At 47.0% G+C, this 19,334-nt stretch overlaps 1 protein-coding gene across 10 annotated transcripts in view; it reads left to right on the forward strand.

Annotated features, from left to right (window-relative positions):
• FMNL3 (formin like 3) overlaps positions 1-19,334 on the forward strand; it is a 97,809-nt gene that overhangs the window by 72,967 nt on the left and 5,508 nt on the right. For 5 of the 10 annotated variants that reach the window (XR_004691735.3, XR_004691736.3, XR_009557228.2 and 2 more), the window contains 14 exons: positions 2,694-2,843; positions 4,058-4,159; positions 6,494-6,755; positions 6,852-6,920; positions 7,312-7,436; positions 8,611-8,813; positions 9,171-9,405; positions 11,576-11,644; positions 12,076-12,156; positions 12,733-12,862; positions 13,599-13,759; positions 15,100-15,201; positions 17,052-17,141; positions 18,170-18,293. Coding sequence is in view for 5 of the 10 variants with exons in the window: in XM_035102433.3 (XP_034958324.1) it covers positions 2,694-2,843; positions 4,058-4,159; positions 6,494-6,755; positions 6,852-6,920; positions 7,312-7,436; positions 8,611-8,813; positions 9,171-9,405; positions 11,576-11,644; positions 12,076-12,156; positions 12,733-12,862; positions 13,599-13,759; positions 15,100-15,201; positions 17,052-17,141; positions 18,170-18,293 (1,903 nt within the window). In the remaining 5 variants the exon portion in view is untranslated. The remainder of the gene's footprint in view (positions 1-2,693; positions 2,844-4,057; positions 4,160-6,493; positions 6,756-6,851; positions 6,921-7,311; positions 7,437-8,610; positions 8,814-9,170; positions 9,406-11,575; positions 11,645-12,075; positions 12,157-12,732; positions 12,863-13,598; positions 13,760-15,099; positions 15,202-17,051; positions 17,142-18,169; positions 18,294-19,334) is intronic. The other 5 variants (XR_009557227.2, XM_088662878.1, XM_088662880.1 and 2 more) reach the window with 3 other exon arrangements.

Genomic DNA, 19,334 nt, shown 5'->3' on the forward strand with positions numbered 1-19,334 from the left:
GTCTGAGATGGGACGGTGTTAGTTGTGGAGGGTCTCTCGACAAGGGCTCCAGAAACTAATGCCCAGAATTGTTAGCTCCTGTTGCATGGATTCAACATTCCCATTGTTTTTCAGTGAATAATTTGTTCTTCCTGCCGATCAAGAAATGTAATCGGTGTTTCAATTTAAAGTATTCCTCTGACAGTTTCTGCACACCAGAGTCTCTATATTGGTGATATCTAGTTCTAACCTGTGCCTTTAAAGATAAGCATTCATGGTTAAACCAACCAGTTGCATTTTTCCTGTGCTTTCGAACTGCTGGGTTGGCAGGAGCAGGGACCAAGCAACAGGAGCTCACCCCGTCGTGGGGATTCAGTTGGCAAGCCCTAGGCTCTCTAGTTTAAACCCAGTTGTCAATTACCTAATTACAACATTTTCAATATTAAGCTGCCACCTGGAAGCACCCTTATGAAATGCCTGCTTCACATTTGCTGAAAAAATTCTCTGTTAAAAACCACAGAAACTTCCTTCTTCACAAGCAATAATTCCCCATGCGGAGAGAAGTTTCCCTTAATCAACACAGATTTGGTTCCTTGTGCTATCTTTGTTTTTGTTTTTTTAAATGTATTTATTGAAAAAATTTTAACAACAACAAAAACATACAAAAATACTAAATACTAAAGACTAAAAAATACAAAAACAAAAATTCTAATTTATAACCCTTATTTCTAATCTATTGACTTCCTCATTCCACCTCCTTCTGCGTTCCTTTACAAATCATCCTTAGTAATCTCTAAATCTTATATAAACTCTAAATTTTACTTTAATATTACCTTATTTCTCTATCTTTTATATCTTACCATTTTACACTCTATATCTATATCTTTCCTCTTAATTGAATTATTACTGTCTTCTAGCAATACTTATTTCCACACCATTGTATTATCTACAGCCTCTTTGTATCTCCCTCACTTCCATTGATTCTAATCTATTATACGCTTATTCTTTAAATAAATTTTAAATTTCTTCCAATCTTCTTCCACTGCTACTTCACTCTGATCCCGGTCAACTCAGACAGTTCCATAAATTCTATCAGCTTCTTCTGCTTCTTCCTTGTGCTATCTTTGAGCACTATGACTTCAGTTGGAGATGGAGACTGGTCTTTTTTCAGAGAGGCAGCTTGGGGGTAGGGATGGGTTTCTGCTTGTAATGTGTGCATGCCTCACCCTTGTCTCTGGTAAACAGGTTCCTTGGGGTTTGAATTGTTTCAAAAACCAACAGAACCTACTTGACCAAAGACAATGAGGGGACTAGAAAATAAAGGGGATCCCATGGAAAGTGATGCCTCTTTCAAGTTGTCTTCAGCTCCTCTAAAACCAACATTAACTTTTGCCTTCCTCCTCCCTTTTCCCTTCGTTTGAGTTGCCAAGATACTTGTTTGCAGTCTGGTGGTCTGTTTACGTCTGCTGTGATGGCAGCCAATGCACTTAAAAATCTCATCAGGCAAAGAGGGCCCTGCTGTTAGTTTAAACCTTCCAGTTAAGGGCTGTGATATACTTTGCTGTGGAATAGTCATCGATTCCAGCAAAAGCACTCCTTAGCAAGTGCCTGATGGAACCGGAAGCAAACTCTTTGCAAGGCAGTGGGGTGGGGTGGGGAATACCAATAGAATTAAACTTCTCAAGCATCAGCATCAAATTAATGCCATGTTATTGAAAAGGAATACTGGCCACCCTCACATGAAATAGACAACAAACCTGGGCATCTTTTTAAAAGGCCAAAATAATTTCCAGTTGGACAAGAAGTTGGGAAGAAGGTGGGTTTTGGAAATGTAGTAACATTCCCCTCCTGATTATTAAAGATAATGGCAGGATGCAGAACAGTGAAGTTGGGTTCAAGGGCTGGGTGGAAATCCCAGTTTGATGGCAGTTTCTAGCCTTGGTTTCAGCTGAAGCAAAACTCAATCCAAAACAGTCATTAGGAGACCAAGTTCTCAGAACCAAGGTCATTGCCCATTCAAGGGAAACAGGCACCAATTCAATAACAGGAATGAAACAGCAGAATAGAGAAGCTCAGTGGTACAAAAGGACAGACCTCTTCAGAGGCACATTAAAGAACTTGGGAACTGAAGAGCCATTCAGGGAAGAGTTCTAGCCATCTAGCAGGAAGGGATGGAAACACGCTTCTGAGGAGGCTAGTGATGGCAAGGCATGGCTGTGAAGTAAGTCAGACTTGTGCTAGTTCCAGACACCTCCAAGGGCATAATTAAGCGGCCCTCAAACTTAATCTGACTTACTCGTCATTCCTCCTTTCAAGGGATCTCTGGGAACTGTAGTTCTGTGGAGGGGTTCTAGGGATTTCCGACAGAATCCCGAATGCATTTTCCAGGATTCCATAAGCCAAAGTTCTCCCCAGAGGCCATTAATCTTGGCATTTCATCACATACCAGGGTTGACATCAGACTCACTTTATCATTGGGGCTGCCTCCAGTGCTTCCAGTTATGTACTATATCCGATGAACTAGGAGCGTGGAAAACATCCTGTGGGGATGTTATCATGAGGTGCTTCTCACTGTTCTGTTGTAGCTTTTGGGAGACGCTCAGTACCATCACGCAGCAACCTGGAAGCTTGTTCCCTTTAAGATAATTTCCCCTTGCTCACAGCCTTCGTGCAGCTTTCTTCCTCTTCTGTTGGATTTTCCTTTCTTCCCACAGAAGTCGAGACACACGGAAAGCGAAAAGTTGCAAGTGCAGATCCAGGCTTACCTGGACAACGTATTTGACGTAGGAGGGCTGCTGGAGGATGCCGAGACCAAGAACGTAGCGTTGGAGAAAGTGGAGGAGTTGGAAGAACATTTATCACATGTAGGTGTACAGATACCCCTCTTTAGTTTACCAGAAGAACATAGGAATTAACAACAACAACAACAACATTTATATGCCACCCATCTGACTGGGTTGCCCCAGCCACTCTGGGTGGCTTCCAGTAAAATATAAAAGCATAATAAAACATCAAACATTAAAAACTTCCCTATACAGGGCTGCCTTCAGATTTCTTCTAAAGGTTATATCAGGCGTCCCCAAACTGCGGCCCTCCAGATGTTTTGGCCTACAACTCCCATGATCCCTAGCCAACAGGACCAGTGGTCAGGGATGATGGGAATTGTAGTCCAAAACATCTGGAGGGCCAAAGTTTGGGGATGCCTGGGTGATGGTGTTTACTGCTCGGCAGGGGGTTGGACTGGATGGCCCTTGTGGTCTCTTCCAACTCTATGATTCAATGATTCTATGATATAGTTACTCATCTCCTTGACGTCTGATGGGTGGGCATTCCACAGAGTGGGTCCCACTGCCGAGAAGGCCCTCTGCCTGGTTCCTTGTAACTTTGCTTCCCGCAGTGAAGGAACTGCCAGAAGGCCCTCGGAGGAGGACCTCAGTATCTGGGCTGAACAATGGGGGTAGAGATTACTCCTTCAGGGCCAAGGCCATTTAGGGAAGAGTCCTGATATATGGTTCCATCTAGTCCAGAACCCTTTTTCCAACAATGACTGATCACATGCCTCTGGAAAGCCCCAAAACAGGGCTTGTAGGCAACTGCCCTCCACCATGGTTTACCCCTCCAACAGTTGGTACTCAGTAATATACTGTACTTCTTCCAAACATGGATGTTCCATTTAGCTTTCATGGCTAAATTTATTTCTTAAAATTTATACACGGCATGGTTGTAAAAACAACGACAACAACTCTCAACGAGCTTTACAAATAGATAAAAAAATAGAATCATAGAGTTGGAAGAGACCACAAGGGCCATCCAGTCCAACCCCCTGCCAAGCAGGAAACACCATCAAAGCATTCTTGACATATGCCTGTCAAGCCTCTGCTTAAAGACCCCCAAAGAAGGAGACTCCACCACACTCCTTCCACACAATCAAGGAAAAATTACAAACCTACTTTAAAATATACAAGTTAAAATACTAAAACAGAGGAAACATTTGTCTAATATCTGAGCAGAATAATGAGAAGAGAACCGTCTTTTTTGACCAAAGGAAAGTTGGTGATCCCTATTTTCTTCCACTCAGTTGACAGAAAAGCTTCTGGATCTGGAGAATGAAAACATAATGCGGGTGGCAGAGCTGGAGAAACAGCTGCTACAGCGGGAGAAGGAGTTGGAGATTGTCAAGGTATGTGGCCAGGAGAAAGCGATGTGGAGGCTTTCCTAAGGAGATGGGGGTCCGTCCATCTGGGTTAAAGCATTGGTTTTTCTAACCTCCCTGGGATGCTTCCTCAGACACTTCTCAGTGAAAAGATCCATAATGATGGACAGGCTTCTTTGGTAGTTGGCTCACCATTCCCAGTCCTCCTGCCTACAGGGGGAGCACTGTTGTATGCCAGGGAACACTTTCTATTCAGACACGATATTCAGGATGATGGTGAGGCCTAGTGGGTGCAGGCCATGCTCCCCATGAACAGGATTTCTTGAGCAGACATGCCACCGTTCCCTGCCTGTGTGGAAAAGGTTCCCTGAAGAATGAAGCTTTGACAGACTCCTGATTTACGAGAACATGCCCCATCAAGGTTCATCCTTGGGTCTTTCCACTGTAGAGAGGAGGCACAATTCTCGCCTCCTTGAGCCATTACCTTCCAGGCTCTTTCTTACATGCTTGTTAGTTTGGGACCTGGGCATTTTCCCTAACAATCCTTTCTTAAGTCTATCTTATGTGGGTTTTTAATGGGACTCTGGTTCACAGGTCAAAGTGACAAGCTGGTAAATGGTCCCTATTCCCTTGCTTGGGGCTGGCTGGGTTTCTATGGACTGTCCATGGTTTGGCCCCATTCCTTCCTTGTTTGAGGATGTGGATATTCTCCTGCAGATAAATCCCAACTGTTTGCTTTTCCTTCTGTTATGGGGTCCTGGGCAGTGTTGGCATCAACCCAGTTCCTTGACCATAGCTGTCAAGTTCTCCCTTTTTTTAAGGCAAATCCCCTTATGCTGAATAGGCTTCCTCGCGAGAAAAGGGAAAACTTGACAGCTATGTCCCTGACCAGTTGGTGCAATCAGCAGAACTAAGAAGCAAAGTTTTTTATTGGATCATCTTGAGCTGCAGGTGGAGGGCAGCATATTTGCATCTTCTCTCCTCCCTCCCTGCTTCCTGCTCACCTTGCCCCCCCCCCGGGGGGGGGGGAAACATGACATGCTCATAGGAAACAAATATGTCAGGCTCGTGTAGACCCCATTTCCATGTCAAGCCTTTTTGGTCCTCTATCATCTATCTATCTATCTATCTATCTATCTATCTATCTATCATCTATCTATCTATCTACAGTGGTATCTCTACTTACGAATGTTTCTACTTACGAATGGAGCTCCGTCCGCCATCTTGGATGCAGTTTAGATAGGATTTTTTCTACTTACGAATTTTTTCTCCCAATGCATTCCTATGGGATTCGACTTACAATTTTTTTCTACTTACAAATGTGCGTTTGGAACGCATTAAATTCGTAAGTAGAGGTACCACTGTATCTATCTAAAACAAGATGTAGATATCACTTGATTGTAATAAAACCTCTAAGCAGTTTGCAAAATAAATAAACATTAAAATTATCCATTGGGGAGGGGAAACAGTTAAAAACAGGTATTTAAAAACATTCAAAAGATTATTAAAATCAACAGTGGTGAAAAAGAGGCAAAACACAGGAGTGTTGGAGATACTAGGAGAGGATATATTGATTTAATAGTATCCTTCCTAATTCACACTTGAGAGTCAGCAGGAGAATGCATTTCCCCAGTATATAGCAGGAATCTAGTTGGTAGATTCGTTTGAATCTCTTTACTTAAGCAATCCAATCTGGCTTTGTCCAGATTGGGTTTGGTTCCTGGTAAGTCCCCTTTTATCCCTCCTAAAAAGAATAAAGACACAAGAAACTTATTTTAAAAGTAATAAGAAGTTTACTCACATTCAGTTCACAGTATGATCCCTGAAGGCAGGCTTTAGCTTGTTGTTAGAGATACAGTGTGGCTTACATCCTTGTAAGGATGGAGCCATGTGCTGCTGGCAGAGAGCCAGCAGTGCGGTCCAAGAGAAGAAATGGCACCAGAAGAGCATGGCATCAAGAGGAAGGTGGCTGCATGATCAGCCCCTTTTATGGGGTCTCCCAGGGTCACACCCATCTACCTGGTCACACACAGGGGGAGGAAGCTCCAGACCAGGTGTGGCAGGAAGTCCTCCTGGCTGGAGTAACAACAGGAAGTGTTGTACTTGACTACTTGACTAGAAGTCCCACTACTTCTACATGTCTGTTATTTATCCCTGTGGAGGAGAATGTAAATTTGTGTAAATATGTACACACACACATCTCCCAGAGGTGCTTCAGCCAGGCATAAGCGCTGCCACTTAATTCTGCTGAATGTATAATGTGTCCCTTGGTGCTTTGAGACCCAGCGGCGTCTGGCCTTGTGACTGGCCTCCAGAGAGTGGGAAGAGGGAGGCCTTATCGATGTGTCTCTTCTGGGGCAGGAAACCTACGAAAGTGCCAGCAACCAGGTCCACACCCTGCGCAGAATCATCAAGGAGAAGGAGGAGGCTTTCCGACGCCACTATACCTCTCGCCCAACAGGGGGAGACCACCTGCCGCTGCCGCCACCTTCAGGGGCGGAGGTCAACTTCAGCCACATCCCCGAGGATGACCTCTGCCTCCCGGTCCTGCCTCCCATGGAGGCTGCCCCTCCACCCCCGCCCCCTCCTCCGCCTCTCCCCCCACCCCCTCCTCCGCTACCCGGTAAGTCCAAAGGAAAGAAACCTGCCACCTTCTCACACATGGTTGCCCAGAGGGCGACTGTTGCTACATATATTTTTCCGCCCCGTTCTCTCACAGATAAGTGTCCGCCAGCTCCACCACTTCCGGGGACATCACCCTCTATGATTCTCACTATGGGCTTATCAGGTACGTTTTGCCTCCTTCCACCCATCCACCTGCAAGACGAAAAGAGATACAGCAATGAAAGGCCCTGGGTGCTTGCTGTATGTGTGCTGTAATTTCACGAGTAAAGGCACAGAACATGGTTCTGGGTACAGAATTCATCTTCCTGGGAATCTTCGTTGTGTCTCTAAAAACAACAGCCAAACAAACCATGTAGCCAGTCTTTATGGTATGCTTGAAAGTGTGTCAGCAGATCGTGAAGGTGAACCAAAACTGGGAACAGAAACTTGCCAGGGGAACCAACCCAATTCTCTTCCTCCCAGTGGCCCATTGGGGCTGAGCTGAGCTGAGCCCTGACCTTTTCCGCACCAGTGAGGACAAATAATACTTTTTCTCTCTCCTCTGTGCCCCCAAGCTATCCGGATTAAGAAACCCATCAAGACGAAATTCCGCTTGCCGGTCTTTAACTGGACGGCCTTGAAGCCCAACCAGATCAGCGGCACAGTCTTCAGTGAGCTGGATGATGAAAGGATCTTGGAGGTGAGGGAAAGGGGGGGAGCCAGTCTGAAGGTGTCGCATACAGAAGATTGTTAGTGCCCCATTCTTTAAAACCTTTAATCCGCTGTCTTTGTATCTACTGTACTTGTGCAGGTGAAACCCTTATCAGCCTGTCAAGTGCAGCAGCACAGAACATTCAGTTGCTGAGGGAAACCGAACAGTTTGTAGTTCAGCCTCTTTGAGGGAAGGGAAAGTTGTCACTTTGGCTGGCACCAGAACCTCACACAAGAATTGAGAAGAGGCCCCGAGATACAGGGAGGCTAAGGGAGAGAGTGCCCGGAAGAAAGGAGTTTGAAGGAAGAATATAGAGTAGGCAATGCACAGTGTAAGAATAATGAGTGTAAAAAAAATGGTGGGTGGAGAATGAGGCTTCAGGAAAGGAGAGGAGTGAGTGAGTGAGGGAAGTAAGGCAAGGGAAGGGGCTCTAAGGAGGGATTGAGATCAGCAGTGCCCGTGTACTATAAGGGAGAAGAGCGCAGTGCTATGGGGGCCTGAAAAGCAGCAGTCTATGAGAAAAATGGGGGACGGAGGGAATGAATGGAGGTGAAGAAAGGGGGAGCCGGGGAAACTGATGAATGGGGGGAAGATACACACAGTGTCACAGAGACAGGAGTTGTAGTATGCTATTGGCAGAAAAGAAGAGAGCAGCAAAGGAAGGGACCTTTGATAGGGGACTTCTGCCTCCTGGGGCTGGTAGCCCCAAGGAAGCAACAAAGACCAAATCGCTCACTCTCTCACTTTCTCTGTGAGAAATATAATTCATGTATTATTGGAACAAACCAGCCGATTCTTCAACTTCAGGCTTCTATTTTGCTTTGTACTGATTCTTCATATTTGTTCCTCCAACACACTCACTGGGCTCCCCGCCATTTTATATTCGCAACAATCCTTAAATAGGAATTTGAACCTGCTTCTCCCCAATCCAAGTTCAGGTCTATATTCACTGTTCCCTCCCTAGCTGCCAAAACTGAAGCATCTGATAACATGCTGTTAGCGGCTTTGAAATTCCTGCAGTAGTGAAAAGGCAAATTATGAGCAGCTTGAAATCAGAATGTATGCCGTTGTTGTTGTTGTTGTTGTTGTTGTTGTTATCATAAGTATCATAATTACCTACCGGCAAGACAGGTAACTCTTTGGATCCTCTTTCCTCTTCCAGGACCTTGATCTAGACAAGTTTGAGGAGCTCTTTAAGACCAAAGCCCAAGGCCCGGCCATTGACCTCCTCTGCTCTAAGAACAAGGCATCCCATAAGGCAGCCAACAAGGTCACCCTGCTGGAAGCCAACCGGGCCAAGAACCTTGCCATCACCTTGCGCAAAGCAGGGAGGAGCACAGAGGAGATATGCAAAGCCATTCACACGTGGGTATCTCTATATGGTGTGTGTGTGTGTGTGGTTTTTCCTTCCACAGCACCCCTGAAAAACATGTATCTATTAAGTTTATATTCCACCATTTCTCTGAGGAGATCAAAGTGGCTGTCCCTTGGCGTATTTTATCCTGCAACAACTCTTATGAGGTAGGTTAGGCAGAGAGAGAGAAAAAGTCCACCCAGTGAACTTCATAGCCAAGTGAAGAGTTGAACCCTGGCCTTCCAGATCCCCAGCCTGACCCTCTTGCCACGTCACCCCACGGGCTCCATTGGGCTTGCCCGCTCCCAGCCCAGTTCCTTTAGCTGCCTTCTGACACAGGGCCGTTTTTGCTGCTGCTGCTCTTCCAGGTTTGACCTGAAGACTCTCCCGGTGGACTTTGTCGAGTGCCTCATGCGCTTCTTGCCGACGGAGAACGAGGTCAAGCTGCTGCGCCAGTATGAGAAGGAGCGGAAGCCGCTGGAGGAGCTGTCAGACGAGGACCGCTTTATGCTGCACTTCAGCAAGGTGGAGCGCCTGACGCAGCGCATGGCCATCATGGCCTTCCTGGGCAACTTCAGTGAGAACATCCAGATGCTCATGCCGGTACGAGACTAGCCTCCCCTCTGTCTGTGGGAGTGCAAACTCTTTGGGCTCTGTCCTCAGCTCTTGGAAAGGAAGGGTTAAGTCATGAAGCTAGAGGCGGGGAGTCTGGGGATTAAATTCCCTGTCCTGGTCTGGTCACCTTTGTGCCCCTTTACCTTTCCATATATCTAAAAAGGGAGAAACCAAGAGAGTAGTTCTAGCTGTTTATGCAGCTGGAAAGTTTGCAGCCCCAAGCATACTTACTTAGGAGAAAGCCACATTGATTCTGGTGGGACATGCAGAGGTTTGGACAGTAAGAGTTCAGGGTTGATCTTCCTGCTTTAAAGTTTCTCCAAGAGGCTAGACTGGTGCCATATTGTGATAGTCATATATTGGTGATCAAAAGCTTTTTTAAACACACACACACACACACACGCACTTCTGCTGCCCTTAAAAAAAATTAAACCTACGCATTCCTTGAAATCAGGCGACGAATATTTTGCTAGCAAGTGCAAACATCCATCGCATCTTTGCATAACCTTCAGATTACCCAGCAGTCATGTCGGAGGGTAATTGACATATTTCACATTCTTTGCCACCTGGCTGTGCCACTGCAGCAAAGGGTGTTTGCCAAACAGTATGGCTCTGCTTGTGGTGCTGCCCAGCAACGTCAAGGGACAGGGAGGCACAGATAGTTCTTTAGTAGGTCACTTGTTTTGCATGTGCAAGGTCTCGGATTCAACTCCCACTATCCTCAATTTCGAAGCAACCATGGAGACCTGTTGCTAGTCATGGCTGAGCTAGATGGACAACACAAAGGTCTGGCTCACAAGCCTCCCTGGATGCTCTTGGCCCATTTTTGTTACCTGCCACCACTGTGGTTTGTGACACCTTCTCTTGTCCCGATTCATACATACTAAGCCCTATCCTCTCCATGCTGGCACAAGCTCTCATGTGGTGTTCATATGTTCTGCATATGAGCAACACACATCTGGTTGACCCCTGTAAGAACAGACTGCTGGGCTCTTTGATCTGATCCTGCAGGACTCTTCTTATGTTTCTACGCTCACAGTTTTTCACTTTCCCTTCTTTTGCTTCTTACTTGGTTTTACTCCCCACCTTTCTGACTAAAGCACTCAAGACAACAAGGAATGCCATGTTGATAGCGATAAAATAAAACAAAACAACTATTTATCCTTGGCCTGTCTTTCTTTCAGGTTTTTCATTAACCTATAATAATTACTAGATTGCAGGCTTGGCAGCAGAACCGTTACTCATTTCCTTCAAGTCCTTTCCAGGCAGTCAAGTAGAGCAGTGATCCTCAACCTCCAGGCCACGGACCGGTACCGGTCCGTGGATCAAGTGGTACCGGGCCGCCCAAGGAACATTTAAATACAATTAAATTAAAATTATTAAATCAAAACAATCTAAATAAAATATAAACAATCAACGCCCCCCCCCTCAGCGGGCCGCGGTAAAATTATCAAACGTCGACTGGTCCGCGGCGATAAAAAGGTTGGGGAGCACTGAAGTAGACCATACAGCAAACAGAGAGAGGGGGGGGGACCATGTTTTTGCACCCAACTTCCAAGTCTTTATTTGCAAACAGAACCCATGTGCATACAAGTAGTACATGCAAGGGCTCTGCTTGCAAAAGCACAGTAAACCTGTGAAAGTCAGGGGAGGACAGTTTATCAGGATTTCCAGACTGATGTTATTTCCAGGCAGTCTGTCTATTGAGATTCATCCCTGACTTGTTTGTGCAAAGTTTGAGGGGAGATTAGATGAAGTTGGCTATCAAATGAGCATTCATTCTGAGTTGGTTTGCAGGGAGGTTAGATGGTGTTGCGTCGAGTAAGTCTTCCCCAACACTTCCCAGTGCATTGCCCTTTCCCTTATCACAAAAAAGGTCAAATTCAGATGAGGAAGGAGGTTTGTTGAGCATGACTTCCCGTTGCATTTTCGTTGCCAATATGAATTTGACAGTATATGATTGCATCCCACCTCAAAACAGCAACTGTCTGAGAGTGCCCCGTGTGAAAGGAACTTCTGTTCAACTTCTGTTGCAGATGACCCTTTCGATCCCTTCCAACCCTACAATTCCATGATTTTACATTGACAAAGTGTTGAGATGCAGCAAAACCAACAATAATAATAGTTTTTGTCCTTTTTTATTTATTCCTTCCTACAGCAACTGAGTGCAATCATTGCTGCCTCTGCATCTGTCAAGTCTTCACAGAAGCTCAAACGCATGTTGGAGGTGGGTCCTGCTGACATTGGAAGTACTTACAAGAGAAATAGCAAATGCGTGATTGGGGGGCAACTATTTCTGTTTAGCCTGCAAAGTATTTTGAGGCTGGAGGGCAGCTGTATCAGGGATGATGCTGTAGCAGAGAGGATTTCCTGCATAAAAACATGTTGGGCTATTTGAGCTTCCTTCCAACTCTGATTCTGTAAATGTCAGGAGGCTTAACCCTGGCAACGTGAGGGTTCAAATAGTGCCTCTGAGCACAGTGCATTTTCCTACACTATTTAGGTGCTGATGGCTTCCAGGTTAAATGCCATAGCCTCCATGAAAGCAGTGAAATTAAGCACAGGTGGCCCAGGATATTTTGGCTGGGGACTCCCTTGTATGCTTAAATATCAGACATCTCAAGCATCTATGTGACACGCCTGTTTTCTCCCTCCCAGATCATCCTTGCCCTTGGCAACTACATGAACAGCAGCAAACGTGGTTCAGTTTATGGTTTTAAGCTGCAGAGTCTTGATTTGGTAAGGAGGGGGCACTAAAGGGGGCACATAAAATGCACTTGGATGTGCATAAGCTTACGCAAAGGTATCCATCCATACCCTTGTGCTCAGATAATGTGCCTAGGAGGAAGATGGTGTCCGTTCCCGCATGCCACACCACATGGCCATTCCGTTCAGGTGGCAGCTGTTGGCAGCTGTTTGTTTGTGCCACCTTGCAAGATTCCCAAGCTTGTATTTTTAAATTCCTATCTTGCCCTACAGCACGGCAACTTTCACAGAGTTTTCCGTATGTGCTTCTGCTCAGACACACGGTCACATGCATGGAGCAAACTATGCACGGACGCCTATTTGCAGAATTGCCCAGCCCTGCCTACAAACCTGTGCATCTGATTTCTTGCTTGATTTCTTGTGTCCATGCATTTGCTCTCCCTGCCCCTTGTGAACACCTCCCGTGTTTCAATTAATGCACACACTGCAGATTTGTTTATCTGCTTCCATGCGCCCACATGCTCCCAGCATGCAAATTTACATCTGCTTGTGCAGATGGCTGTAGCAGTGCCTTGACATTCTGTTCTTCCCCACCTCTACCCCAAAAAGCTGTTGGACACCAAGTCGACAGACCGGAAGCTAACCCTCTTGCACTTCATTGCCATGATGGTGAAGGAGAAATACCCGGAGCTGAGCACCTTCTGGCAGGAATTGCACTTCGTGGAGAAAGCGGCTGCAGGTAGTGACCCTTCCAGCCACCAGCCTGTTCAAGTGGGAGGGCCAAGACCTCACAGAGGTGTCCCCTCATGAAAGTAGGATGTTTACAGCGCGTGTACACTGAGTGCTTATCCACACTTAACTTTCCTGGCAGAGGCTGCACTTTAAAGCTGAGCACCCTGTTTTTTTGCCCCAGAGCTTTCCCCATGAAAATCCACTCTTCAAAGCTCAATCAGAAAGCCCAAATTGCCATTTGTTTAAAGCAGGCATGGGCAAACTTGCCCCCCCCCCCGATGTTTTGAGACTACAGTTCCCATCATCCCTGACCACTGGTCCTGTTAGCTAGGGATGATGGGAGTTTGTAGTCCCAAAACATCTGGAGGGCCGAGTTTGCCTGTGTCTGGTTTAAAGAGCAGGTTATCGCGGAGAAAGCTCTGAGGTGGACACAGAGCTTTAAAGTGGGGACCAGTGCCTGGAAAGAGCAGGGCCAAAGTTAAGTGTGGATAAGCCCCGACTGATGCTTACAGCAGGTCTGTTTTGCAGTTCCTCAGCTTCGCCACAGGTCAGGGATGAGGGAGTTGTGGTCCATCAACATCTGGAGGGCCACAGGTCCCCCCCATCCCTGCCTTAGAGTCTGCTTGCCTCACTCTTGAGGCCTGTGCATCTCTTCTAGCCTTTCGCGAGCCTTGAAACTGGGCTAACACTCCCCAATCTGAGCTGGTTCCCGGGCTGACCCAGTGGCTTCTGTCCCACCACAGTATCCCTGGAGAATGTGCTGCTGGATGTAAAGGAGCTGGGGCGTGGGATGGAGCTGATCCGGCGGGAGTGCAGCTTGCGTGACCATAGCATCCTGCGCAGCTTCCTGAACGCCAATGAGGGCAAGTTGGACCGGCTACAGAAAGACGCTAAGACTGCGGAGGTGAGTGGAGAAGGAACAGGCACGCAGCTCGTGGGTGAGCAGAGAAGGCTCCTTAAAATGTGTGGAGGATTTGGAGCTCAAGCTTTCCTTGTATGTGCTGTGTAGCATGTTAAAATGCATCGGTTTGGCATATAGTTCAACACTGTGTCTGTCTTTGTTTCCAGCTGCATGCCAGATTCACTTATGGAAATCCTGCCACCTGCCTGGCTGTGTACATTTGCAGATGTAGTACTTGTGCCAAATTTGACTAATCTGTGCTTGCTTGGTGTCAGATTTTTTGCAATGGGATCCAGGGTGCATTTGTGCTTGTGTGTTATGTAAGCAGTTCCTATTTTGTTACGTTACATGCCAAACTCCCTTCAGAGTAGGCATGGGTGCATCACATACGACGTGTCGATTTAGGGGGTGATTAAAAGTATGCTTTTGGGTGTGAGCAATTCAAATCTGTTATTTTTGTGGTTGGACAACGTGTAGCCTGGTAAGTCTATGTTTGATGAAAAAGCGGATAAGCTGCTTTTGGAAAACCAAATAATTTTTAATGTTGCCATCTGAATAAGTCAGGTAATGCTCAATAATAATAAATGTTAATATATAATATAACTGCAAATATTTGGCAATCATTTTTAAATATTTCTATGCAGTTTTACACACATTTTGCTTACCAAGCAAAACTACATTTTATTAATTTAACCAAAATATCCTTTGAATTCCTAAGTCACGTCAGAACTTTTTAGTACCCCTCATTTTTGGACGTTGAAAAATTCAACACGCTCTGGTGCACCATCCCATTTCCAGTCTGTTTCCAGCCCTGTTTCCATTTCAATCTGCAATTTTACAGAAAAACACGATGGTTTGCATTATGTTTTTAACATATTTTTTCACCCTAGGAGTACACATTTTTCTACACAATTTGACACTAAAATGTGCATTATTATTTTTTACATTTTAATACACATTTTGACACTTTTTTGAGCTGGGAACAGTATCATAAATTTTGGAAAAGTACAAAGCCACAGTGAAGTTGGTTTGTTTAAACAAAATGTGGACCAAACAAAATCCCCACGAAATCCCCTACAGCAGAGTTTGTGTGCGCTCTGAACATCAGATTTGTGTACCTTTTAAAGAATCGGTTTCATCATGTGAATTTGCCAGTCTGATGTGCAAAGTGGATCACACCCAGCAGGTCTGGACGTGCAGGCCATGTGTCAAAAGTTCTCTTTGTGCATAGATTTTCATTCTGACCCCAAACTTGTTGTGCCAGCATCCTCCCCCCATGGTAAAACTGAGTGTAAGGCCGAGGCCACTGTCAGCCTCCGTTCACACAGCTTTCTTGTTGGCAGGAGGCCTACAACACGGTTGTGCGCTATTTCGGCGAGAGCCCCAAGACGACACCGCCGTCCGTTTTCTTCCCGGTCTTTGCACGCTTCATCCGATCCTACAAGGTGTGTGTGTGAGAGAACCCAGGCCGCCCTAGAAGCCACACAAGTTCACGCCCTACCCTGGTGTAGAAGTGGGAGCCCACTTGCCAGTCCCCCCACCACCAGGTGCTGCCTGTTATTGTTCCCAGCAGGAAGTAGCCCTTCCTGTCTTTCTGTGATTAGGTGTGGCCAGTGGGCAAGAGATTTAGAGCGCCCTTCCTGCATGCTCCTTCATTTCTCTTCCACACCAGTGAGGACCTCAACATGCTCCCTAGCCCATCTGCTCTTTGCTAACATCCCAGTCCTCCAGAGCACCTCTCCAAGGTTTGGTACCTTGAGCAAAGCCAATTCATTTCCTTGAACCTCCATCACAGGCATCAGCCACACCTTTCTGCTGCCATCACTCTGTTCCCATTGTTGGAGAAGGCTGCCGTGTCCTGGGTTCAAGTGCTGGCCAGGTGCAGCCCTCAGCATTTGGGAGGAGTGGGCAGCAGGCAGGGAAACATTCCAGTGGTGCAAAGGGATGGCTTCCTTCAGCAATGAGATGCTCAGACTGAGGGAGTGCCGGACGATCCTGGACTCGTGTGGCAGGCAGTGGCAGAAGATTGGCTCTCTGGGAGCACCTGGTTCTTTGGACTAGGAAAGCTTTGGTCTGTGGTTTTAGCATCCCAGACAGAGCTGTGGATTGTAGGGAATCAGTGCCTGGCTCACCCACGTGGTTACGGATTCAATCCACACACGGCTCTTGGCAAAAGACCATATCCACGTGTGCACCCCCTCCCCAGCCTGTCAAAATTCATTCCCATTTCTGCCCATTTATTTAGATTTATTTTCTGTCCTGCCTGTAGGACTCACAACAACCCTGTGAGGTGGGATAAGAGGCAGAGGGTTGGGCCAGACATAGTCACCCAAAGAGGGACCAGTTTTCCACTTGAGAATGGAACAAAAAGCTACAGGAGTTGGTTTTCGGGAGATAGATTTCGGCTACATGTTATCAGGAACTTCTGGGTCCAGCGTGGGATCTATTCTTTTGAGGTTTTCAAGGGAACGTTGGAGCAAGCTTTGTTAAGGGGGCGGGGTCCTTTATATATAGGACGTTCTGTCTCAGGGCAGTGGGTGGTGCATGGTCCATTGAGTCCCTTTTCAGCTCTGTGATTCCCACTCGAGGCAACCCACCAGACAGCGGGGCTGTGCAGCTGAGCCTGGATTTCCTGTGGTCGGACTAAACACTCTTGTCTACTGCCCCACCATGTGGCCAGGAATGGTAGTCATTTTAGAGGGAAGGCCCATATACGGTACCTCTGGTTGAGCACCTGCTTTGCAAGTCAGTCCCAGGCACCTCCTGTTTAAAAGCATCAGGTAGCAGATGGATAGAAAGAAATCTCCACCTGAGAGCCTGGTCTGGAGAGCTGCTGCCAGCCAGTGTAGACAATAGATAGGATAAAGGGCAGGTAATAAGAATATTTTATGTATCTAAGGTCTATAGCTATAGCATTAAAATAAAATATTAAAAACAGTTTAAAGCAACTTACAACCATACAAATAAATAAAAGTAAATAAACTATAGAGCTTCATAGCACACATGAAATGGCATGACTTATTTTCTGCAGCTTAGCCTGCAGAAAATTTGCAAGGCAGTAATTGTGTCTTGCCAAATGGAAGATATATTGGACTAGAGGGGCACATTTATTTATTTGTGGAATTGATCCAAGTGATTGTGCCTGCAAAGTGCCGGGCAAATCTCGCCCAGCAGGCTGTTGGCCAACGGCCTGACTCAGTGGAACTCTATATCCATATATCCCCAGCTAGGTGCTGCCTGGCTACTGGTTGGGCTGCCTGCTAACTTTTCTCCCCGCTTTCATCTTCTCTTCCAGGATGCAGAGCAAGACAACGAGATGCGTAAGAAGCAGGAACAGGCCCAAAGAGAGCAGGCGCTGGCCCAAGAAGCCAAGAGGCTGGAGAAGGTAGGGGGTGACTGTGCAGGGCACTGTATGGGGCCAGGAGACCAGAAGGGGATGCGTTCTGGAAAGGGAGGGTCAAGGGAAGCCCCTCCTGCCATTGCAGAATGGCGGGGACTGACATACTGTTATTAGCTTCTGGTCAACTTGTGTGTGATGCCTTTCATTCCTTCATATCTCCTGCTGCTCCAAAGGCAGGTTTTTAGAAGAGCAGCTCTTATTGTTGCAGTCCCATCCCCTCCCGGGTTATGTCCCAAGAGAGAATGGAAACGGCACCTGGCACAGTGTTCTGGGGACGGGTCGTAGCTCAGCGGTAGAGCATCTGCTTTGCATGCAGAAGGGCCCAGTTTCAATCCTCAGCATCTTCAGGTAGGGCCAGGACCCCCTTCCCCCGGAAAGCTGCTGCTGTCAGTCAGTGTAAGTAATACTGAGTGAAATGGAATAACAGCCTGTCTTGGCAAAAGGCAGCTTCCCAGGATCTGATTCGGTGCTTCGTCGATAAATATGAATAGCACCGGCCAGTGCAGTTCACACGGCATTCCTGAGAAGGACTCGCCTTCTGGGCTTTGTGACAGGGAAGCCATTAAATTGGTGCTCACTTTCCCGTAGTGTGATAGAATAATAGAATCATAGAGTTGGAAGAGACCACAAGGGCCATCCAGTCCAACCCCCTGCCAAGCAGGAAACACCATACTGGGAGAGAAACCGTGAAGAACATTTTCTTTTTTAAGCTGGCCTGCTCTCCTGTGTGCCTATATGCTCCGAGCACAGAGCCTCGGCCTGCTGGGTCCAGTAGCAGACGGAAGCCTTTCCTTGCTAGTGAAAGGTCTCACGAGAAAGTCCACGCATGGCCCTTGCTGTGTTTTTGGGCCCCTTTTAATCCCTGAAAGAGAGAGGGGGTGCACAAACACAAACACACACACATTTTCAAAGTGGCTGCACCTGTCAGTCAGGTAGGAGCGTCAGTCAGGGTCATGGACAGCGGGGCACGGTGTGGGGGCTGTTTTTCCTTCTAATTCCTGACCTGCCCGCAGTTGCCTTTGCAGCGCAACAAGTGGCAGCAGCAAGAGTTGATTGCTGAGCTGAGGCGGCGCCAAGCCAAGGACCACCGGCCTGTTTATGAAGGCAAAGATGGGACCATTGAGGATATTATCACCGGTAAGCAACCCACCTTGAGGCAGGGGGACATCCACTTCCTTTGCTGTGCTCATATCCCTCCCCCCCCCCCAACCAGTGACTGTTGTGGCTTTGTGTGGGCGAAGAAAAGAAGGCGTTTCAGGCACTGCTTGTGCCCTCAAAGTGAAGGGCCAAACCCTACACTGTATCTCTGGGCCTCTATAATGCTCCCCTCTCGCTCCTCCCTTTTATTTGCCTATACTGTGAACGGAAGTCTCCCGAAGGAGCAATGTTTTATTTCTTTCCCAAATGCTCTTCCTTTTCCAGCCCATCCCCTCCAACAATAAAGCAAAAGGTGGGCTCTTAAGGGCCTGTGCAGCCTAATATCTGCAAAGCACACACACACACGACAGCAGCGTCTTATTTTTGCCCCCATAAGGACTAGAAACTATTTTCTTTTTTAAGAAAATACAAAAATGAGAAAGTGTGTGTGTGTGTTTGGGTGTGGAAATGGCTTTCTGCACTCATTCTGTGCCTACTTGGCATGTCTGTGGCCCTGCTCCACAAGACAAAATATATCACAGCTCATAAATCAGGCGCCAGTTGTGGACAGCCTTCCTCAGGCTTAGGTGAGGAGTGACATTGGCCTGCTTCTGTGCTGATGTTCCCCTGTTGTGGTATTTGCTTGGCTCCGTGAGGCCCTTCCCCGCCACCTGCAGTATAACACTTTTGTACTACCATGGCAATAATGACTTGAGGTGCTCAGCCCTGAGCAGCAGAGATGGCTGACATTTACAGCCTCAGGTGACGCTCTGTTCTCCTGGGCAGAAGCATATCGTGCTGCACTTGGCCCCAAAATGAGCCGGGCCTAGCATATACCTCATAGGAAGCACTGTGTTGAAAATTGGCATGGCTGGGTCATTGCATGAGGTGGGGGAACTCCTCAGGGCAGCTTTTGCCCACCTGGTGCCCTCCAGTTGCTTTGGATCAGACCAAATCAGCCAGAGGGCACCAGGTTGGTGAAGGCTAAAGGAGGGTGACCAGCTGCAAAGGAGGCCAAGGCTCTTGTACAGCTGTGCAGGT

The sequence above is a fragment of the Zootoca vivipara genome, chromosome 2 (genome assembly GCF_965207765.1).
Source record: "Zootoca vivipara chromosome 2, rZooViv2.hap1.1, whole genome shotgun sequence".
Classification (NCBI taxonomy): domain Eukaryota; kingdom Metazoa; phylum Chordata; class Lepidosauria; order Squamata; family Lacertidae; genus Zootoca; species Zootoca vivipara.